At 30.5% G+C, this 21,116-nt stretch overlaps 2 protein-coding genes across 3 annotated transcripts; both read right to left on the bottom strand.

Annotated features, from left to right (window-relative positions):
- Positions 1–899: 899 nt before the first annotated feature.
- LOC134711697 (uncharacterized) lies at positions 900–7,796 on the bottom strand. Its single transcript, XM_063572475.1, has 2 exons — positions 7,594–7,796; positions 900–6,593 (listed from the first exon to the last, which is right to left on the bottom strand). The coding sequence occupies exon 2, from the start codon at positions 6,570–6,572 to the stop codon at positions 5,841–5,843; it is 732 nt and encodes a 243-aa protein (XP_063428545.1). The 5' UTR covers positions 6,573–6,593; positions 7,594–7,796; the 3' UTR covers positions 900–5,840.
- A 2,964-nt stretch (positions 7,797–10,760) lies between these two features.
- On the bottom strand, positions 10,761–21,060 carry LOC134711696 (retinol dehydrogenase 13-like). Of its 2 annotated transcripts, none has more exons than XM_063572474.1 (8): positions 20,975–21,060; positions 17,565–17,702; positions 16,988–17,103; positions 16,053–16,208; positions 15,313–15,417; positions 14,013–14,222; positions 12,638–12,845; positions 10,761–10,957 (listed from the first exon to the last, which is right to left on the bottom strand). In XM_063572474.1, exons 2-8 carry the CDS (start codon positions 17,642–17,644, stop codon positions 10,858–10,860), a joined length of 975 nt encoding a protein of 324 aa, XP_063428544.1. In that variant the 5' UTR covers positions 17,645–17,702; positions 20,975–21,060; the 3' UTR covers positions 10,761–10,857. The 2 variants fall into 2 exon arrangements, with proteins under 2 accessions (XP_063428544.1, XP_063428543.1); XM_063572473.1 differs by lacking the exon at positions 20,975–21,060 and adding an exon at positions 20,943–20,959.
- Between the last annotated feature and the right edge of the window lie 56 nt (positions 21,061–21,116).

Raw genomic sequence — 21,116 nt, 5'->3', positions numbered from 1 at the left:
GCTGTTTCATTAAAATAATGAAAATTCTACGCTCATGCTAAATATTTGATCAATACATAAGCAGTATAGAACAATGACATTCTCATGTGAAGAAACATGACATGTACTGTGTGAGAGTAGAAATCAAGATAAATATGGTACTAACAACACCAGAATGTTGTTTCCAATGCACAAAGTTTGTCCTAAATAAAGTTGTGTTGTTACAAACTACGGTCCCATATGAGTGAACAATGGAAATTTGCAAACATGGGCTTTGCTTATTATTGAAGGTTAAACTGCGACTTATAGCAGTTAACTTGTTACTTGGTCTCTTGTGAAGAGTTGTCTTATTGGCAACATTATCACACATTTTTTTTATTAACCAAGTTGCATTTTGAATGCATCAATCCCTATTCAGTAACATGTTATTAAGTCTTGGTTCTTGGTAGTTTATTTTGTTAAAACCTTTGTTTTTGTTTGAACAGTTTTACATTTTGACCTGCGAGCTTTTGATTATACTGTATGAGTATTATTTATTTTTGAATGCCATACAGTGACATTTAATGCTATGTCTATATGTTTTATTCTCTGGTGGCTGACTCATTGGTTATCATTCCTACTTGATATAAACTTTGAATTGTCTAAGCAACCACAGAGTAACAGGATCCACAGGTCAGGTAAAACTCCTTATTTTTTAAAAGAGTGTGAATGAGCTTCCCTTTTTTAAAATTAGCCTTGGAGGTTGTTTTTTTTTCAATACATTTTTCTGTCAACATATCAGAAATTATCTCAAGAGTGACACATAGTGTTATTTTGAAATAATTCAAATGTCACTTCAGATTTTTTTGGGTAAATAAACAAATTGAGTATTAAATGCCTCAAACTGCAACTTATATTAGCTGGCTCAACAATAAAACATGTCAAGGTATAAAATATTTATTAACATATATAATCTATCAATTTGTTTGCAAAAATATTTCTCTATAATACAGTAATGACATGAATGTGGTATGAAATGTAAAAAGAGACACGATTGACTTACTTACAAAACAAGCCATCATAATTCAATTATCATCTGTTTATACCCCATGAAATTTATTTTCCCAATAAAAAATTTAAAAAGTTGATCCTTTCTCAGTAAAATTCAATACAAAAACAATTTACAACCAATTAAAATTTACTTATAACTTGCAGTTAAAATGTTATTATTAGTACATACTGGTATATGTAGAAAAAAATACTGAAACATTTTTTTAACAGAGCAGTGTCCCTTCTCTCTCAAATGATTTTTCAACAAATAAAAACAAATTTAAATATTGACATACATGTTTTATGTAATTGTAAGATTGAAATCAAATTCAGTATCATACATATATGAATTTTAAAACCAAGCTTATGAATCAGAAAGTAGAGCTATGAGTCTAAGAATTGGAATTGGTTCTATTTTTCTGACCTATTAGTATGAATGTTTGTTTAATCATTTTTTTAACTAAAAAGAGTAGTTGAAAAATGTGTTCAACACATTGATCAAATTATATATCTAAACAGAACAATGAGGTGGCTTAATACAACCATGCTAATGCATTAAAGCTGACAACTTGATAAATCATTTGGTTCTCTTGTCAATGACACTGATAATTTTTGTGGAATTTAAAATTTATCAAATATACCCCTTCCACTATCACATTTCCATGTTTAGTAAACTGAAAAATTGAGTTTAACCATTAATTTGCATATATTCTAAAAGTTCACATCATAATGAACATAGGTGTGCCAAGTTTCAATTGGATGTTACTTCAATATTGTATTAAAACTACCTTGAAATGAGTCATTATTAACCTGATACAGTCGACAAAATAAGCAATGCACATCCTGAAACAGAATGCCCTGTACTATCCTAGGTGGGACATGGTAACAATACCACTATCATATGATTTGTCATGGTATGCATCTGTCTTTACTAATTATTTCTTATAAAAAAATAATGGCTTCAAAATTCTCTCTTCAGTTTAGCAAGAAGTGTACCAGTGATACCAATAACATTGCAAATTAAGACTACCAAAATAAAAAACTTTCTAATTTTCCATCTGTTGTGTTATGTCTATAAACAGAGCATGTCTTTCAGTTAATATTTTCAAATTTACAAAAGGTGGAGTCAGTGATTTTTTATAGTTCAAGAGGTTTCATACAATTCAATTTCACTAGTTTTTCTTAAATCATATAGTACACGTTGTTTTGCATATTTATAAGATTAATTAACAATTTAACTTTGTACCATGCAGTTTAATGAATTGAATATTTTAGTCTCAAACTCATTCTGTTCAATTGGAGGTACTAAATTGAGTTAGTTCTCTTTGGTAAAAAGGCAACTTTTGGAGATTTGGAGAAGAAATATCCCCCCGAAAAGAAGAGACATAGCTACCTACTTCTGCAAACTAAAACTGACTAGTATCAACAAAATGTACAAGGCAGAAAATGTATTTACAAAATCAGATCATTTAAGTATGCTATAAATATAATAATATAGAGTAATAGAATTCATAATATAGTATTTACAAATAACAAAACATGTTTTAAATTATTCCTTTATATATATATACAAAAGTATTGCTGTAGATGTATATCACATCAGTATTCTATCACACAAAACTCCTTTCAACAAGCTGCCAACAACTGCCATCAATAACTTCAAAAAGAACATTGCTACAAAGGTTTTACTCTTTGGTTTAAATAGAAAACTACACAGCAAAGAAGCTGCTGAATCATATTGAAATGCCATTTTTTCACATTATTTTGAAAATCTGGTGTTTTGTATAATTACGTTTTTCCCACTTGAATTAAACAAAAAAATATGAATTGCTTAGTGATAGACTTACAAATTGTATCATTTCCTCAAATGAATTGACAATGAATGAATGTGCTAAATTATTTCTTTTTTTTAGGTATTTAACAGGAGAACATGGCATAGTTGTAAAGGGAGCTAATTCTGTTCAGGAATGATTAAATGTCAGTCAAAACAGAACAATTATTCCAATCTATTTAAAATACAATCTTTTTTCCCCAGTTTCAACATTATTTGACAGAGTTATGCATAATCTGGTCATATTTTTTCCCTGTTCATTTTAAACACTTTATTATCCAAAACTTTCTAAATATGACAACTCACTTATCAAAATATAAGTATCAACATGATGGATATACACAAAATTGGCTTGTCAAAATTTAAGAAAAAGACCTTGGACTTCCTGGCATTGCAGTGATCTACATCTAGTTTTTTTTAGGATTACTATTGGGTAAGAGACATTGACAATAAACCCTGGCTGCAGATCAATACCCTCTGGTTACATCTTAAACACTACATCTATTACTACTTTGAGATCATAAACATCTTTATCTGTATTTTTTCAACAAGAAACACTATTATATTTTTTCTATGATATACATAGATCTTTGATTCTTAACAAATGCCTTCTGTACAAAAATAAATAAAAGTACTTATCATACAAATGTCAATGAACAATAAATAATTGCATATATCAAAAGAATAAAATATTCTTGATTTGGCTCAAACATGATAAAATGCATGAAAACATGGCTTCAATAAATAAATAATGATCCATTTATAAACATATTCAATGAATACTAATGAAATGTACAACTTCACAACAAAATATTCGTGTAAAATTACAAGTTTTGTTAAAAAAAAAACACAAGATAAAACACCCTGATTTAAAAATTCAAATTAAAACTTAAGTAAAATACAGTAATTAGTGACCATACTGAGAAGTATATTATTGTAAGTAAACATATGGATGGATTACCTGATCAGTAGAGTGATCATTCATTTGGTGCTACAAAAAATCTTAGATTCAAGCAGCTTCACAAAGACTGTCAATCAAATATTTCACAGATAACATTTCTTAGGGTACAAATGAATTTATTATTTTTTACTGAGTATACAAATTTTTGGTTGTCAGTTTTCTAACAAGTAAAGTTCAAAAGATGAAAAAAATCTTCAATAATATTAAAATGCAGAAAATTTCCTTTGAATGATAATTAAATTCCAGTGCCGAACAAAATATTAAAAATTCTTAAACTACATGTAAAAGTAAATAAAACGAATTTTGAGAATCTATGTCTTACAATTTTTTTTATTTATCTTCAGCCTGAAATTATCTTTCATAGTCACAGGTTGTGCTCTTGACTTAATTTTGTTCATGAATTTTATTTTACAAATGTAGATCTGCATAAATACTGTTTATGTTTTACTTTTAGTCTTTTTATGATTACCAACAACTGCATTTATAAATAATAATTAAAATCAACAGTACGAAGAAAATTGCAACCTATTTATAAACAAACAATTTTCAAAACCTAAATGTATATGCAATTACCCCTTTAAAGATAACACAAGAAAAATCAAATTATTGCCTACAAGTTTTCATTTCACACTGTTAAAAGTTTAATTTATCACAATTAAGTTAAGTACAAATGTTATACATAAACTGTTACAATCCATAAAGGGTCAGTCTATTAAAGAAATCACCAATCTGTTTGCGTTGTGCTTTTCTATTTTATGCAAAAAGAAAATAGTGAAATATAAGAGTTTGATATACATACAACGGTAAAACAAATTTTATGCCCATTCACTGTACAAGTCTGAGGGCTGTCATCAAAACAAGCTGGTAACAAGACCAAAGCAAATGTATTCATAAATATAAGCAATGTATAGGCAAGCATAAGATTGGACTACATTGACTGTACTAGAGTTTATAAGCTGAATGCGATTTTCTTTTTGAGTAAAATATGTGACCATTTCAGCAGTTTTGAAAATATTGCACATTATAAAGAGGAATAAATCAATTAAAATTTGATTACAAATTGTATCTTTAAATATTCCAGATTTACAAATATATCTTTTATGTTCAGAATTACAAGTAGAATAAAACTATGCATACATGTACCATTAATTTTGCATGACCCTTGTACTTTTCAGTCTTTGGAAATGTTTTCCTTTATCTTAATACTGCCTTCTTTGAAGGTTCTACAAATTAACTCAAAAATGTCAAATCAATTCATTTGTTCATTAAGCATATATTAATGTTTACAAGTTAAATTCAAATTATCATTATCAAATCTCAAACTCTTTTCGTCATCCCAGCACTTTCAAAATAGATATTGCATATACCTAACTTCCATTTCAAAGACACAACATGTACAAACAGTTAACTGTAATGTACTTTAAAACATCATATAAACATGTGTCATCTACATTTAACTTACTGAAGTATGCAATAGCTTAGTTTGAACAAAACTTCATGTGCCATGTAAATATGCACAATTAAGCTTATAAATATAACAATTTTTGTGATATTTTGTCTAGATTAAAACTTCAATCTCAACTTTAAATGTTGTTGGATTGTTAATGTAACAGCAAGACATGAGCACTGAGTAAGGCTTTAATAAGCACTACTTCTTTCATTTATAATCACATGTACACAATTATGAAAAGAAGATTATTTTACACTTCTCAGCAAGAACAACTTAATGCATCATACTTGCACATATATAAATCTAACAGTAGTACATAAAAAATACAAACGGGTTTGGAATGTTTTATAAACTGGTTTGAATTTTAGGCACAATTAAGATGTGTCTTTATATGGCAGTACTCTGATGCCTTCTAATAATGTTTCAAAAACAACAAAATATAAAATCTCAACAGTCTATACATAACATGTCATAATGATTTTAAATTAATATGAGAATTGCACAATATGGCATGGATGTGATTCACAACCACTACCGGCACCACTGTGAACAATGACACACTACAGATATGGTCTACAAATGTTTTTGTGTCATGTCCCTACAAGAATTTGCATTATATTTTCAATTTCTTCTGGAAGAACTTCACCCTTACATGTAGAATTGTTTACAGAGGCATTGAACAAAGATGCATAACTTTCTGAGATGACATTTGAGTGCACCGGGAACGAGTGAATAACTTCTTCAGCACTAAGAGGTGTCAATTTCATGCTTGACGCAAGAGTTGAGAATATGTCAAAATCTGTCTGTGAGAAATCTAAATCTGCTAACATGTCTTCCACTCTAGTTGGTGATGCTGAATGAAAGTGATGAGATTGGAAAAAGTCACTTTTATCACACCTTGTTCTTTCATCATGTGGTTTCAATGCATTTGGTTCTGTACAAGAAACGTTAGACAATTCTACAAAAGTTTCTATTGGTGGTAGTGGACTAGTGGTTGCTTTCGATGTATTTAGCACATTTGTGTCATTTTGCAATATATGATCATGGGTTGCATGTAAATCTGGTAAAATGTCCATTGAAATGTCAGAATTGTCATCTAGTGAAAAAGAAGCACTGTCTGGTAAACTGGACTGCACTCCATCTTTTTGAAGTTCAACTTCAATGTGTTTTAGTGTGTTGAGAATGAGGACAGATCTAAGAAGTGAAGGTTCAACTCTTTTCACAGGACTTGATTGCAGTTTGAACATTGAAATATCTAGTATCGACTGTCTCTGAAAAACTCCAGTTTCTGCAGGTTCATCAAATTTTCTTTTCAGTCCCATGTTGAATTTATTTTTTTAAGTCTGAAATAACAATAATAACTTTGATTAAAATAATTCATATAACAACTGGTGTTTTGATCAAGACACATTGAAAAAAGATCAAAGAAAACATGACATTGATTTTTCCTGCTGAAAAGATTTTGGTGAAGGGAATTTATTTCCACTGAACTGTTTATATTGTCAGTTCCACAATACATCCTTGGACCCTTCAATCTTAGATACGTTTATATTTTAATTGAAATTTTATGACAAATTTAGACAACCATGAAAGTATAATTATTCATGTTTATGTTAAATAATATGTATTTCTATTTGGATATGGTAAATCTTTCTGCCCTTTTTCAATACAGAAAATAAAAAACATTGCACTTCAGTATGAAATGATGTTAAAATAATTTGTTTTTGGAATGAAAATTGTAATTAAATATCTTTGAGAATACCTTTGACTATGAAGTTGTACCTTAACGGTAATAGATTCATTCACCAAATTAGTTTTGAGCTCTCCATTCAGCTTTCTAAGTAAATGGGATTTTCCAAATAGACAACAAAGTTCAATTTCCAGAAATTTTATTCTATTTATAGAACCACTTCCTGTTGCCAAGTACACAAATATACATACAATGCTGAGTAATGCGATTCAAAAAGAAAGTGTATAGTCAATTACGAAAGTTATGATCATTTCGTTTTACTCCTTGAGTAATTTGTCACAAAACAGGCAAAACTAACAAAAAACATGACCAAATAATAATTTATTAGGACCATAAAATCTCCATCTTGGAAAAGCTGAGCCTCGATTTGATCTCAACACTGATGATTTATACGATACTCTTGTTTAACGTTTTAAAATGAAAACACAGAAAAAATTTTTACTATCAGTTTAAGTATTTACGTTCCTCTTAATAATTCTTATAGTGCTACAACGTATACGACGATAAATAACTTTGTTTGCTTTCTTCGAAGAGATCAATGACCCCTGAGAAAGTACGAAGCATCAAAATGCTAAATAATGTTAGTTACTCACCAAAGGCAAAGGATAAATCTACGTCTTGATGGAGAGGATATATGAATGTTTTTCTTCTTCGGAATATATCTTTAACCTGACTTTGTAGAACATAATTGAGATCCCTCGCAAATGCCAAGGACCTTCTTTCCTTCTATCTCCGTTCTTCCTTCCCCGCTGTACCTACGTTACCTGTATGCCGATATTTCATTGGTCAAAATTTCAACTAATCATATATGCGCATCTAATTAAAAGTCAAATGTCATACGAATAAGCGCACTGCTGCACAAAATATATCTTTAAGACGCTTGAAATATAGTGGGTAATACGAAAAGTCACGCCAAACGAACATGCAAATTTTTTACGGATCATTTATATGTATACCCCTTTTTTTTGTGTTTTTTTTTTAGGGAATTATTTTGTAATATTGGTTCAGAACTTTTTTAAGGCACAGGAGCTGGTGGGATGGACCCTCCTTTTTTCTCATATTTTTTTTTTGGGGGGGGGGGGGGGGGGGTAACTTTTAACAAGTATTTGTATAGTAAGACATACTATACAAAACGCTGCTTTTAGTGTTCAAATAATCTGTAATATCAAAAGTAAATTACTAGTTTATAGTAATGGACTTCTGGTTTATATCTAATTCATTTTCACTGGTATAATAGTCCCAGTCTGTGTGTATTTATTTTGTTGTGCTTTCAAACGCATTTTGGACTCAGCATTTGTGATATCAACCCCCTTATTCTTCAAGAAATGTTTCTTTAATTGTGTTTAATATTTTTTTATGGTGAATTCTGTTAAAATTAACCAAGGATTTGTAAAAGGTCAATTCAATTTGTCACAATGATATACATGTATAAGAAACACAGCACTTCAGTGGCGGATCCAGAGGGGGGGTTCCGGGGGTGCGCACCCCCCCCCCCCTTTATTTTTGCCGATCAATGCATTTGTATCGGGACATATGTTTTGCACCCCCCCTTTGCCCTGGGTTAGCACCCCCCCTTTCGAAAATTCCTGCATCTGCCCCTGGGCACTTGCAAATATATGACAAACAAGATGTTCCAATGATTGTGAATCACTCACTTGGTATAAAATATGATAATTTTCTTTTCTTCTTTTAGTATCAGTTGTGGTTGATTTATAAAGTTTAAAAAAAAGAAAAAAGAATAATATCATTAAATCTTATAACTAGTAGTGTACATCACTAGTCAAAATTTTGACGGGAGGTATTATGGTAAACGAATGTTCGGTGTCTCTCCGTCTGTCCGTCTGTCTGTCCGGCGTAAATATGTCGCACCGTAACTTGAGAACAACTTATCCAAATTTCATGAAACTTGATATAGTTGTTTCTTATGATAGTCAAATGATCTGTATACTTTTTGGTGAAAAAAAATATTTATACTTTTTGAGTTACAGCACTTTGTAACTAAAACCGTGTGTTTTTTTGTTCACATGTGGCACTGTATCTCAAAAACGATTCTTGATTATTGCTTAAAACTTTACACACTTCTTAGTTATAGTAATCTTAATATCTGTATACTTGTTGGTGATTATTCAAAGTTTCATTTTTGAGTTAATGAGTATTTTGTAAAAAAGGGGGAGTTTTTTTTTTAAATGTCGCGCTGTATCTCAAAAACGATTTCTGATTATTGCTTAAACTTAACACTCTTCTTTGTTATATTAATCTTAAGATCTGTATACTTTTTGGTGATGATTCAACATTTTATTTTTTAGTTATTGATTATTTTGTAAAAAATGGGGAGTTTTTTTTATACATGTCATGCCATATCTCAAAAACGATTTATGATAGTTGCTTAAAACTTTTCACACATCTTTGTCACATTAATCTAAAGATCTGTATACTTTTAGGTAATGACTCAAATTTCTATTTTTGAGTTATTGAGTATTTTGTAAAAAAAGGGGAGTTTTGTTTTACATGTCACTCTGTATTTCAATAACAATTTATGATTATTGCTTGAAACTGTACACACTTCTTTGTATATTAATCTAAAGATCTGTATACTTTCTAGTTTGATTCAAAATTTTATTTTAGTGATATTTAGTTTGTTGTTAAAAAACCCAGGGTAAGTGGGGGTCACATGTCCCGCTGTGTCTCAAAAACAAAAAATGGTTATTGCTTAAAACTTTAGAACCATTTATGACTATTGCATAAAACTTCCACACAAGACGTTGGGCGTATCATGCGCTCATGACGCAGCTGTTTATTACAGTTTTTCTTCAACTCCAGACTATTAATTTATTGATCAATGCAAAATAATCTATAAATGTCACCACAGGGGACGTAACTTGTATTAGGAGTCAGTTGACTATTTCTGACTTACTGAATGACATGTGTGGAGCAGGATCCGCCAACCCCTCAGGAGCACCTGTACTCACCAACAGATTTGTTAAGGGTTCATGTTGCTCAGTATTTAGTTTCTATGATCTTCTAAATTGTGTTTTGTATTCTGTTGTTTATCTCTGACTAGTTCTTTTTCTTTGTTTCCAATGATGTTGTTAATTTATTTTCGACTAATGAGTTTGGTATTTTTTGTCTCTCCTTTGTGCTGAACACTATTGCTATATACTGTTGCTATCTATTCATCTTTGATTTTGCAAAACAACCATAAAATAGGTAAAACTAGTTGTTCAGTACAATAACTCCAAAAAGTAGCTAGTTGACAAATTCCATCCATGTTGCCTTTACTTGTAGACTTGATTTAACTGTTAAACATGTTTGCTAATAAAAGTTTCACTCTAGCTAATGGTTTCTGTAAAACATGAAAAAAAGAGGCTATCAAGAGCCTATGTCTGACTCTCTCACCTTGGTCAGGTCTATGTGCATATTCAACAAAGGACACGCTCCAACGTTGACAACAAGACAAGAATTCATAAGAAAAATCTCCAAAAAGTGCATTGTTTCCCTATATGTTAAATTTTAGTCATAAAAGCCATCTCAGTTCATGGGCAATGTCATGGGATAAGTATTCTAAACTAATTATACCAAGGATGATTTAGGCCAAGTTCAGTTTTATTTTGGCCAAATAGTTTCAGAGGAGAAGATTTTTGTAAAAGTTAACAGATGACAATGATGGACAACGACAGACGACAGTGATGGGCCAGGAGAGCTAAAAACTATATTGAAACTCCAACAGTCATTTCCTGTACCTTATAGTAAACATAAACTCTTAAAAGTTGATTTCTATTGCCACAATCAAGTATGTACACATTGCATTTATAATTTATATTTACAGATCATTTATTAATTATCTTAACATAGATATTTCAATCTGTTAATCTGGTCCACTTTTCACTTGTCAACCAGAGTCTCTTTGCTATATTTTCATTATTTGCATCTCCTGTAACTTCCTTTTCTTGCATATTACTGTAAGAAAAAACATTAGATGAATAAAAATTATCATCTCTGAGCTCTCAAGATATTTATCAACCAATGAAATGAAGGAAAAAGCATATGCAGGTGGACTATTTTCTTATGCCAGAATTTGATGTTTAAGAATGGCCTTCGGTTGGTTACCAGGTCACTTTTAAGCAACTTTGAAATCAATATCAGTCTGAAAAACAAATTTGGAACAAGTGTATATGGTCAGAGGTCCTATTATATGAGTGGTCAGGTAGCATTTGAAAATGTTGATACCATAAATTTGATGGTTAATTATACAATGGGGATGGGCAATGACCCCAAATGGAGAAGCGCACTAAAGCACAATGAAATGGTCTTGAATTTATATGTTTTGGGAATGGATGAGTAAAAAAAGGTCACATGAATGTCATGATGATATGGAACACATGGCCTTATGGTAATACAGTTCGTGCCAAATATCAGATTGCAATGTCAAATGATTTTTTTTTAGCCAAGACAGACAAGTATGAGAACCAGAATAACCAGGAAGAAGAAAAAAGTATCACAAACAATACCTCCTTTGATTAAGGGGAGACTCATTCAATTTTTATCATAAAAATATCAGGTCACTGGGTGTATTGACCTTTGACTTTTACATGGAATATACTTGATCCTTACCACAAGGGAATAAGGAAATACATACTGGTCACAGAATAAATGGAATCAAATCACTGAAATCGAGGTATTGGGTTTTGATTTGCAAATACAAAATTCTACTGTCATCTGTAAATATGTTTGCAGATGGAGAGCAAGAATTCTTTTGAATAAGTTATTGAAATATCGTGCCAACAGCCATTAGGTAACAACATAAATCTGAAACTCTTAGTAGGTGGAGATTGTATGTAGAATTCTATCAATAGATTTCACATCAAAAGATTTGAACTGTCAGAAATTGGCTGCTAAAGCATCACCAAATAAATCCTAATATAGACATCTACAATCTGTTGATACCTGTATCTTGGCATTGCATAAGTTAATGTTTTTCTCTGACTGTTTATGACATCTTTACACTAAATCCATTGGAAGTGTACTGATTGATAATTTTGTCTTATATGCACTTTCTTTTAGTTGTTTGTAGATTTGAACTAGCTGTCAGTAACTGTGAATACTCTCAGATCTATACTTAGTGTCTTTCTGTTGTTTGGATGTTCAAGTACCCAGCCAAGTCCAATTGTGTTTGTAGTATTTGTATTTTTATCCATCTGATGAGTTAAGCCTTTTTCAACTGATTTTTATAGTTCATTCTTATGTTATACTGTTACACCACTGTCACAGGTTAGGAGGAGGGTTGGGATCCCTCTAACATGTTTAACCCAGCAATATTCTTTTTGTATGGCTTGTCCCAAGTCAGGAGCCTGTAATTCAGTGGTTGTTGTTTGTTTATGTGTTACATATTTGTTTTTCATTCATTTTTTGTACATAAATTAGGCCTTTAGTTTTCTTGTTCGAGTTATTTTATATTGTCAGTTCGGGGCCTTTTATAGCTGACTATGCGCTATGGGCTTAGCTCATTTTTGAAGGCCATACTGTGACCTATAGTTGTTAATGTCTGTGTCTCTTGTGGAGAGTTGTCTCATTGGCAATAACACTACATTATTTTTTTATTTCTTTATTTTTTTTCTCAATATTTTTAAGTTTACTTACTAGAAAAGTTTACCAGTTGTATTTCTGACGTCATGTCCAATAGCACAAAACACTGGTGTAGCTGCACCTTCTTCTAATGTTCTCATCACCACATAATTAATTGGTTTCATAAAAAAACTAGAAATATATGATTTGTTAACACTAAGATGGCGTCCTAGATCTGATTTTGTGATTCCAGGATATGCAGCATTAACAGTTACTCCAGTATCTACAATAGTAAGTGAATAATACACAAAGGTTTTGTTAAACAATTCTTTATACACAACTGAATACTAATATCTGTTCAACTTCAGCTATATAAAGAACCTTCAAGAAACCTAACATTGGACAGAAAATTTATAAATAATTTATTTACTTGTGGTTCACTGCATTGTTATCATACCAACAAAATTTGTTTGCCAAGTAAAGAAACAAATTTATTTCGTCTTGAATTACCCAACCATCAAATAAACAACTTCTTTCTTTCAATCTGCCATCATGTTTATGCATGAACATTTTGTTAATAAACTTTAATAAAAAAGTATTATCAATGTTTTTGACCTTTTGTTCCAACATTCGGTTAATTTGGGTGATATGATACAGGTATATTTTTTTTTTCATAGTTGGTGACCACATGTAGATCTGACGTCTTTCTGGTTTTTGTAATTTGTTGAATTGCTGTCATTTTGATGTGATCATTTTTAATTCTCCGTTCTATACATTTGTACAAAACAATTATGGTCAGTTTAATACAATAAAGGAGGATAGTGCAGTATTAACCTTTGACAAAAAGCTGTCTAACTCTTTTTTTTGGGCAAATGACCAGAGCTGATTTTAATCCCCTACCATAATTTATATTGCCTGAAGTGGCATGCATAAGTGATGTTGAACATTTTCTTTGGAATACCCCCGGCCGGTATTGGTTTTTATCATAAATGATTTTTATATATTAACCACTGCATCATGTTTTAAAGTTTTACTGAGTCACAGAAATCCTTTCTCTCATTTTAATAGTGCATCTTCAAATATGAACTAACACATTATTTATGTATGTGCCTGTCCCAAGTCAGGAGCCTGTAATTCAGTGGTTGTTGTTTGTTTATGTGTTACATATTTGTTTTTCGTTCATTTTATTTATATAAATAAGGCGGTTAGTTTTCTCGTTTGAATTGTTTTACATTGTTATATTGGGGCCTTTTAAAGCTGACTATGCAGCATGGGCTTTGCTCATTGTTGAAGTCAATACAGTGACCTATGGTTGTTAATGTCTGTGTCATTTTGGTCTCCTGTCGACAGTTGTTTCATTGGCAATCATAACACATCTTCTTTTTTATATCATGTAAAAAAAAATATGAAGCAAGTGCATTGATAAAAGATTTGTTTTTTTAAAACTTACCATCCAACCTTTTAGCTAATTCTTTTGTAAATAACATAATTCCAAGTTGACTCTGATCATAAGCTTTTCCAGCATCATAATTTGTATCACTATTTAAATCTTCAAAGTTTATTTTCCCTTTTTTCTGTGATATAGCGGTTATATTTACAATCCTACTAGGAGCACACCTCTTTAATTTGTCCAACAACAAATTTGTGAGTAGAAAATGACCTGAAATATGTAAAAAGGAACTAGATACTTAATTTTAGAGTTCTTGTTCATTACAGATTCCCTTAAACACAACATCATGTATGCAAGTAAAATTTCAACATGCAAAACATGAATTTGAGTAATTAATTTTGTCAAAGAAATTTTGAACGTATACCAGTAATTGTGATCAACTTCGAAAATTCCACTTTTGAATCATTGTCCTGTTCTTTCTTGTTGAACTTAATTTATCACCTGTGTTTATAAGGATAAAAATTTGAGAGTGAATACTGTGGATTCATTTGTTTTTGTAGGTACCAATTTTCATGGTTTCAGGAAAACTTGCATATTCATGGATATGTGATTTCATAGTTTTGGCAAAGTCTTTAGACAATTTTTAATTCGTTGCACATTTAGATTTGAACACACAAAATCCATGAAATTGTTATTCAATGAATATTACTGAATCCACTGTTACAGAAGTAAAACAAATCTAGAGTAATACAATAGAGATTACATCATGTATCTTTGTTATTCAAATCATATATTCTGATTCACATTCTATGGTCACAAGTAAATGATTATCTGCAAAAAAAATAACTTTGCATGTTACACATCATAAGTAGCTACATTTCTTAACAAACGATTTCCTCTTTGAATTAAATGTATTTATTCAGACATCTCAGAAGTGCTTGTCACTGTGTTTTTAAGTCTCCTAGGCTTTTGTAAATACAAAAGAGCAAAAAGCTACATAAACTTTATCAAATGTTTTAACAAACAGTTTTGTCACTTATTGATACTGTTAAGCAACATCTAAAATCAGACATCAAGCTTAAAACTAGCACAGTTGTCATGAATGTATTGTCATTTCAAAAGTTCTAGTTCTTCACAGAAAAGAGTTATCCCCTTTGATGAAATAAAAGTTACATCCTTATTAAAATGCATTGTGTAAATAAAATGGCTTAACCCTAATCTATACTTTAGTTGTTAACGTCTACGTTACTTAGTCTCTGATGGAGAGCGGTCTCTTAATCATACTGTATCTTCTTGTTTTGTATATTGACATGATACTTGAATGAGTTGAAAGAATACTGTATTAGTGTCTAATCCTTACCTAAATAATTCACTCCTAACTGCATTTCAATACCATCTTTAGTAATTTGTTTGGGACATCTCATTATCCCAGCATTATTAATTAATATATCTAAACGACTTTCATCTGAAAGAAAAATTTAAGTAATGAAAAAAATATCATGAATTATTTTAAAATTGTTTGGATGATGAATTATAATATTTGTGTTTTTCAACATAATGCAAAAGAAAAATAATACTTTTCAGTTAATATTCAATACATGGTTGGCATGCATATGTCAAAGACTATACATTAATTATTTAATAATCCTTATTATCATTTCACTAAAGGGTGAGTTTTCTTTTTTTTAAGTCAGCACACTTTTAATTATAACAATAGCAATAAATAGTTGATACAGTATTGATAATTTTACTGTCATGTTTATATCAAAATAGGTATTACCTATTGAATCAATGAACATCATATTATAAACCAACATTGCAAAACTTGATAAAAAAAATGTGTTTAGTATATATATGCTAATTTACAAATATAAACACAAAAAGAAAGATCAAAGATTCTGTACCAAGACTCAACCAGATATTTCGACATAATTGTAATCTTACTAGATACACTAAATGCTTTGCTCAAGCGATACTTTGTTATTAGACAAATATTAGCTAAAACTGCACACATTTTTTTTTATCAAATTTAAATAGGTTCCCTGTATTTGCAATACACTATTACACTATAATACTAAAATTATCATGATTATAACTTACTTTTATTAAAATCCTCTGCAAATTCTTTTATAGAATCCAATGATGCCAAATCGAGATGTTTGCAAAACACTTTTTTATTCCAAGTATTTTTTATTATTTCTTCTTTTGCATCCTCACATTTTTTCATGTCCCTACATGCCATTATAACTTTTCCACCTGAAATAAAATGTTAACTTTTTAGTTATGTCTGTTAAAGGGGCACTAGCTACAGGATATACATGTATTAACAATTCAATTTTTTTTTATTTTTTTTTGGTTCAATCATTAAAGAAAGTGAAATAGTGAAATAATTATTGGCTTCAAGCAGCCAGTATTGTTGAATTTTGTAAAAATAAGCTAAGAAACATCCATGATGAATTATTCACTTCCAAGTGAATAATTCGACCTTTTGGCACCTGTTAAAACCTAAAAATCCACTGCATATGTATGCACCTTTCCTAAGTCAGGAGCCTGTTTTTTAATTGGTTGATTTTTGGTGTAATTCATATTTCATATAGATTAGACTTTTAGTTTTCCTGTTTGAATTGTTTTACACTAGTCATTTTGTTGCCCTTTATCGCCAACTGTTTGGTGTGAAACCAGACTCTGTGTTGAAGGCTGTACTTAGATCTATAATTGTTTACTTTTTACACATTGTGACTTTGACGGAGAGTTGTCTCATACCACATCTTCTTATTTATATATATAAGAAATATGTATTTTTAAAATAGAGAAAAAATGACCTAAAAAATAAAGAATACATAAATGAAGGACCCCAATCAAGACCATCATGCACTATCAGTGTTGTTGAACAATACATTGTCTACACAATAATAAAGGTAATAAATAAGAAATCATGAGGAAAAAATCATGGACTTAGCAAAATATGAATAGTTGATTCTACTGACTATGTATCCTACACTGTATTCTATATCTATAGCCTGCTATACACCTACCTCTAGCTGCTAACATGCCAGCTGTCTGGTAACCAATGCCACAATTAGCCCCAGTTACTATCACTGTTCTCCCATGAATTCTCTCATCTCCATTAAATGTTATTCCATGTGCTTTCCTGTAAATAAGAATGTAACAGAAGTTAATTGTGTGTCACAGCATGTATACATTTTGTGTATACATCTATGCAAAATGACCAATTATGTCTACATATGTTGCATGTACAATTTTGTGTAATTTTTATCAAGATAATGTTGCTTATGCAATTTCTACTGATCAAGTTATGAACAGTCTTTGGTGGACAATTTATTAATAAAGTAAAACAAAAGTACAGTTTAAAAAATCATCCAAAATGTATATAAAATATCCACACACATATGGTTTTATAGTTGTTAATGTTTGTGTCATTCTGGTATTTTGTGGATAGTTGTCTCATTGGCAATCATACCACATCTTCTTTTTTATATTATCAGAAAAACTCAAAAGTATTATTGAATCTCCTTTACATGTTTAAGAATATTTCAAATACTTATCCCCTTATTATTTCTCCTTCCATGCTTTGCTTATAAAAGGCCTTACCGTTTCAAGATAATTACCATTCCACCAATTGCTCCAATGGCAAAGGAATAAGTTATAGCTTTAGATGAAAATGAAGACATTTTAGTGTTTTAGTGTTACTCCTGGTATAAACTATATGTTCATGTTAAATACTTCAATCTGAAAAAGAAAAAGAAATCTATATCAATCATGGAGTCACAATATGTCATATAGATATGGTTTCAATGGATGCACCACTCGTCTTTAAGCTGATCATTATACTCATGATAAGTAAAAGCAGACAACATAAGTGAAGAGATAATTCCATTCTGAATGTTTGCAAAGAAGCATTTTTAAAACATTGCTTATGAACTAGGATAACTTGTCAGGGTATTGGGAAAGGAGTTTTATAAATGCATGAATTCATTGTAAAAATATATATTTTACACATATATATTTTAAGTGAGTATGATTTCTAATTTGATTCAAATCAGCCATAATAATTGCTTGCATATAGTAATTTTGCATGAAAATTATGCCCAACAGATATTTTGTACATGTATTCTATATGAATAGTATCAATGACATTTTAGTTTAAATAGGCAGAAGAACACACACCTACACAAACTTTTTCCAGATAACATGATATCCATATAAATTTATATTTAATTTGGGTTTATTGTTTTGTACAAAAATAATGCTTTTAGTTTTCTAATTTGAACCGTTTAAAATTTTGTTATGCACTGAGAGCTATGCAGTTTGGGTTTTGCTTATTGTTGAAGGCTGTATGGTGACCTATAATCACTTACATCCACATTGTTTGGTCACTGGTGCATAGTTTCCTCATAAGTAATCAATCATACCATATCTTCTCAATTTCATAAAATATCAAACATAATTTCCATCTCCATTGATGGTGAATAACCTGCTAATCATACCACATCTCCTTATTTTTATACTGGAATGTCTCTGTAAATCAGATTTTCAATTGGATGTCCTTGTTAACACTTCCACCTCAAAAGTGTTTTTCAGAACTGGGAACAGTATATCACAATATATATGTTCCTGCTCAGAATGACAATTAAATTTCAAACAACCCACACAAATCTAGATTCTCAATTATTCACCATAAGATTTCATTTGTAAACCATTTTCATAACAGTAGACCATAAATGACATGCCTTTAACTTGTATCTTAATGAAACTTATAAAATATATGTGCAGTGTAATTTTATACATCCAGGTTCATTATGTTAAGCTGTTGCCATATTTTAGTGGCCTATTTTGGCACATGTCAATAATGTAATGTTTTTAAAATTTTCAGGTAAAATGGTATTGAGAACATTTCATAAATTTTTGTTGTGTTCAAAGGGAATTCACTTGAATGGAGAAAATTTTGGTATAAAATAAGATGATGTGGTATGATTGCCAATGACAAAATAAATGAGACAAGAGACAACTCTCTACCAGAAGGCAAATGACTTAGAAGTTAGCAACTGTAGCTCAGCATACTGCCTACCACAATTAGAAAAAAAACCATACAAAGCAATTTATAAAATGCTTGAAAATGAATCTATTTATCCAAAGCTGCTGCACTTCAAATCAAAAGTGCATCGGGAATGTGCCCCAGCTTGCACATCATATAAAGTTATAAGGGGACATAAGTCACATAACTGAAGAACAGTAAAAGTGAAGCTATCCAACTTTGCAATTTTGTTTTGTGGTGATTAAATTGCCTAAAAGTCTCATAACATTTAACTGAGTCAACTTTACTTAAGAAAGAGAACAGAAACAAATAATTCAGCAATTTTGACATTTGTAAAGGGGCTTAACAGTGTATCCAACACTCTGTCTGACTGACAAAACTTTAAAAAAAAAATTGGTTGAATATATAGTAAAAAAGTTCAGATTTCTCTTTCCGTCAGACAAACCCTTAAACAGTTTGGCACAGACTGGCTTAACTCAACTGTTAAAGCAACAACAACAAAGATCATAATCGATCTGTATTTTTTTTGTGGTAAGCATTTTGTATAAGTTTAATAGCATTTGGTTGAGACAAACTAAAGTTAGAGAATGGAAACAAAATATTCCATTTGTAAAGGGGCATAACTCTTGAACAATAAAAGTGACGCCCTCAAAATTTTAACTTGATTTGTATTTTGTGGTTATAAACATTGTGTATAAGTTATAAATTGGTATAGGATTTAGTATAAGTTTCATAGCTTTTGGTTCAGGCAAACTAAAGTAAAAGAACGGAAACGAAAAATTTAGCAATTAGTCCAGTTGTAAAGGGCATAACTTGAGAACTGTTAAACATGTTGAAGTGCTGCTAACAAAATTGAAACTTGATCTGTATCTTGTAGTTATAAGCATTGTGTATAAGTTTCCTAGCATTTGGTTTAGGCAAACCAAAGTAAGAGACCAAGTTTTAAACTTTAGTACAGATAGACATGGGTAAAACTTAATGCACCCTTTGCTACAGCAGGGGCATATAAAAAGATTAAGAGTTGTATGAATACAGAAATTTGAAATAAGAAAATGTTTATCAACGTTTATCAAACATTATAAAGACTAATTACCATTCATTCTAAATTGGATTTTATTTCATAATTAAAACCAAAAAAAACAGGCAGAAGATACAGGCACAAAAGTAAAACTTAAGACTGAGGAACACAAACTCGTGTGAACATGATGATTTTTTTAAGGGTGACAAGTGTCAACGTATATTTGTTCCACCTAACAGAAGTTCCAGTGGAAACTTTATTATAAACATTGTCATAATACCTGTACCTGTCGGAACAAATATTCTATACTATTTATTCCGTTAGGAACATCTACTGTAATATTTATTCCTGTAGAAATAATATTCTAGAATAGTTTTTCCATTTGGAAGTTATATTATGAAGGAACTTTTATTCCGTGACAACAGTAGATCCTGCTCCATCAGAGCTTATGGTCAGATGATATGTTTTTGAATGTCATATAAATTTGCACAATGCATGCTTTTTCATTAGACATAGTAACGTCACAATGAATTCTTAATAGTACCGAACCCATTCAAGAGGGGGGATAAGACCTTTATTGGGACTTTGGGATCAGGTGTTTTTTAAGCTTCAGATTTCCAGATTGACCCTTTCGGGATCCGTGATTTCTTTTTTTCAAATTTCAGGACTTCAGAATTTCATGTTTAAAGCCCTGGATTTCGGGATCAGGACCCCTCCTACCCCCATTAAAAAAAGATATATATTTATTTGTATAATTTACTGAATTGATAAATAAATGAAAGTAAAATGCTATACTGCAATCAAACATTTATAACGTACATGAAAGGTATTTACCATATTAAATGTGGACACTATGTAGAAGATGAAGCAATTAAATAACATGTGAAAATTATATTTATATAAACCATGAACATACAAGATAACAAGGTCAAAACTTTCAAAACAAACCAATTATTAGATATATTATGACTCTTGGATTCGTTCACTTCATTTTTTGTGTGGTAAACGTGGTTACATATACAATGCTTTTTTCATTAAGAAGTAAAGTTAAACATATAATCTTGTTTCTCATGGGTGCAAAAAAATAATC

The sequence above is a fragment of the Mytilus trossulus genome, chromosome 3 (assembly GCF_036588685.1).
Source record: "Mytilus trossulus isolate FHL-02 chromosome 3, PNRI_Mtr1.1.1.hap1, whole genome shotgun sequence".
Classification (NCBI taxonomy): domain Eukaryota; kingdom Metazoa; phylum Mollusca; class Bivalvia; order Mytilida; family Mytilidae; genus Mytilus; species Mytilus trossulus.
Note: the sequence above shows the minus strand (reverse complement) of the source record. Positions and strands in the feature narration are given on the sequence as shown.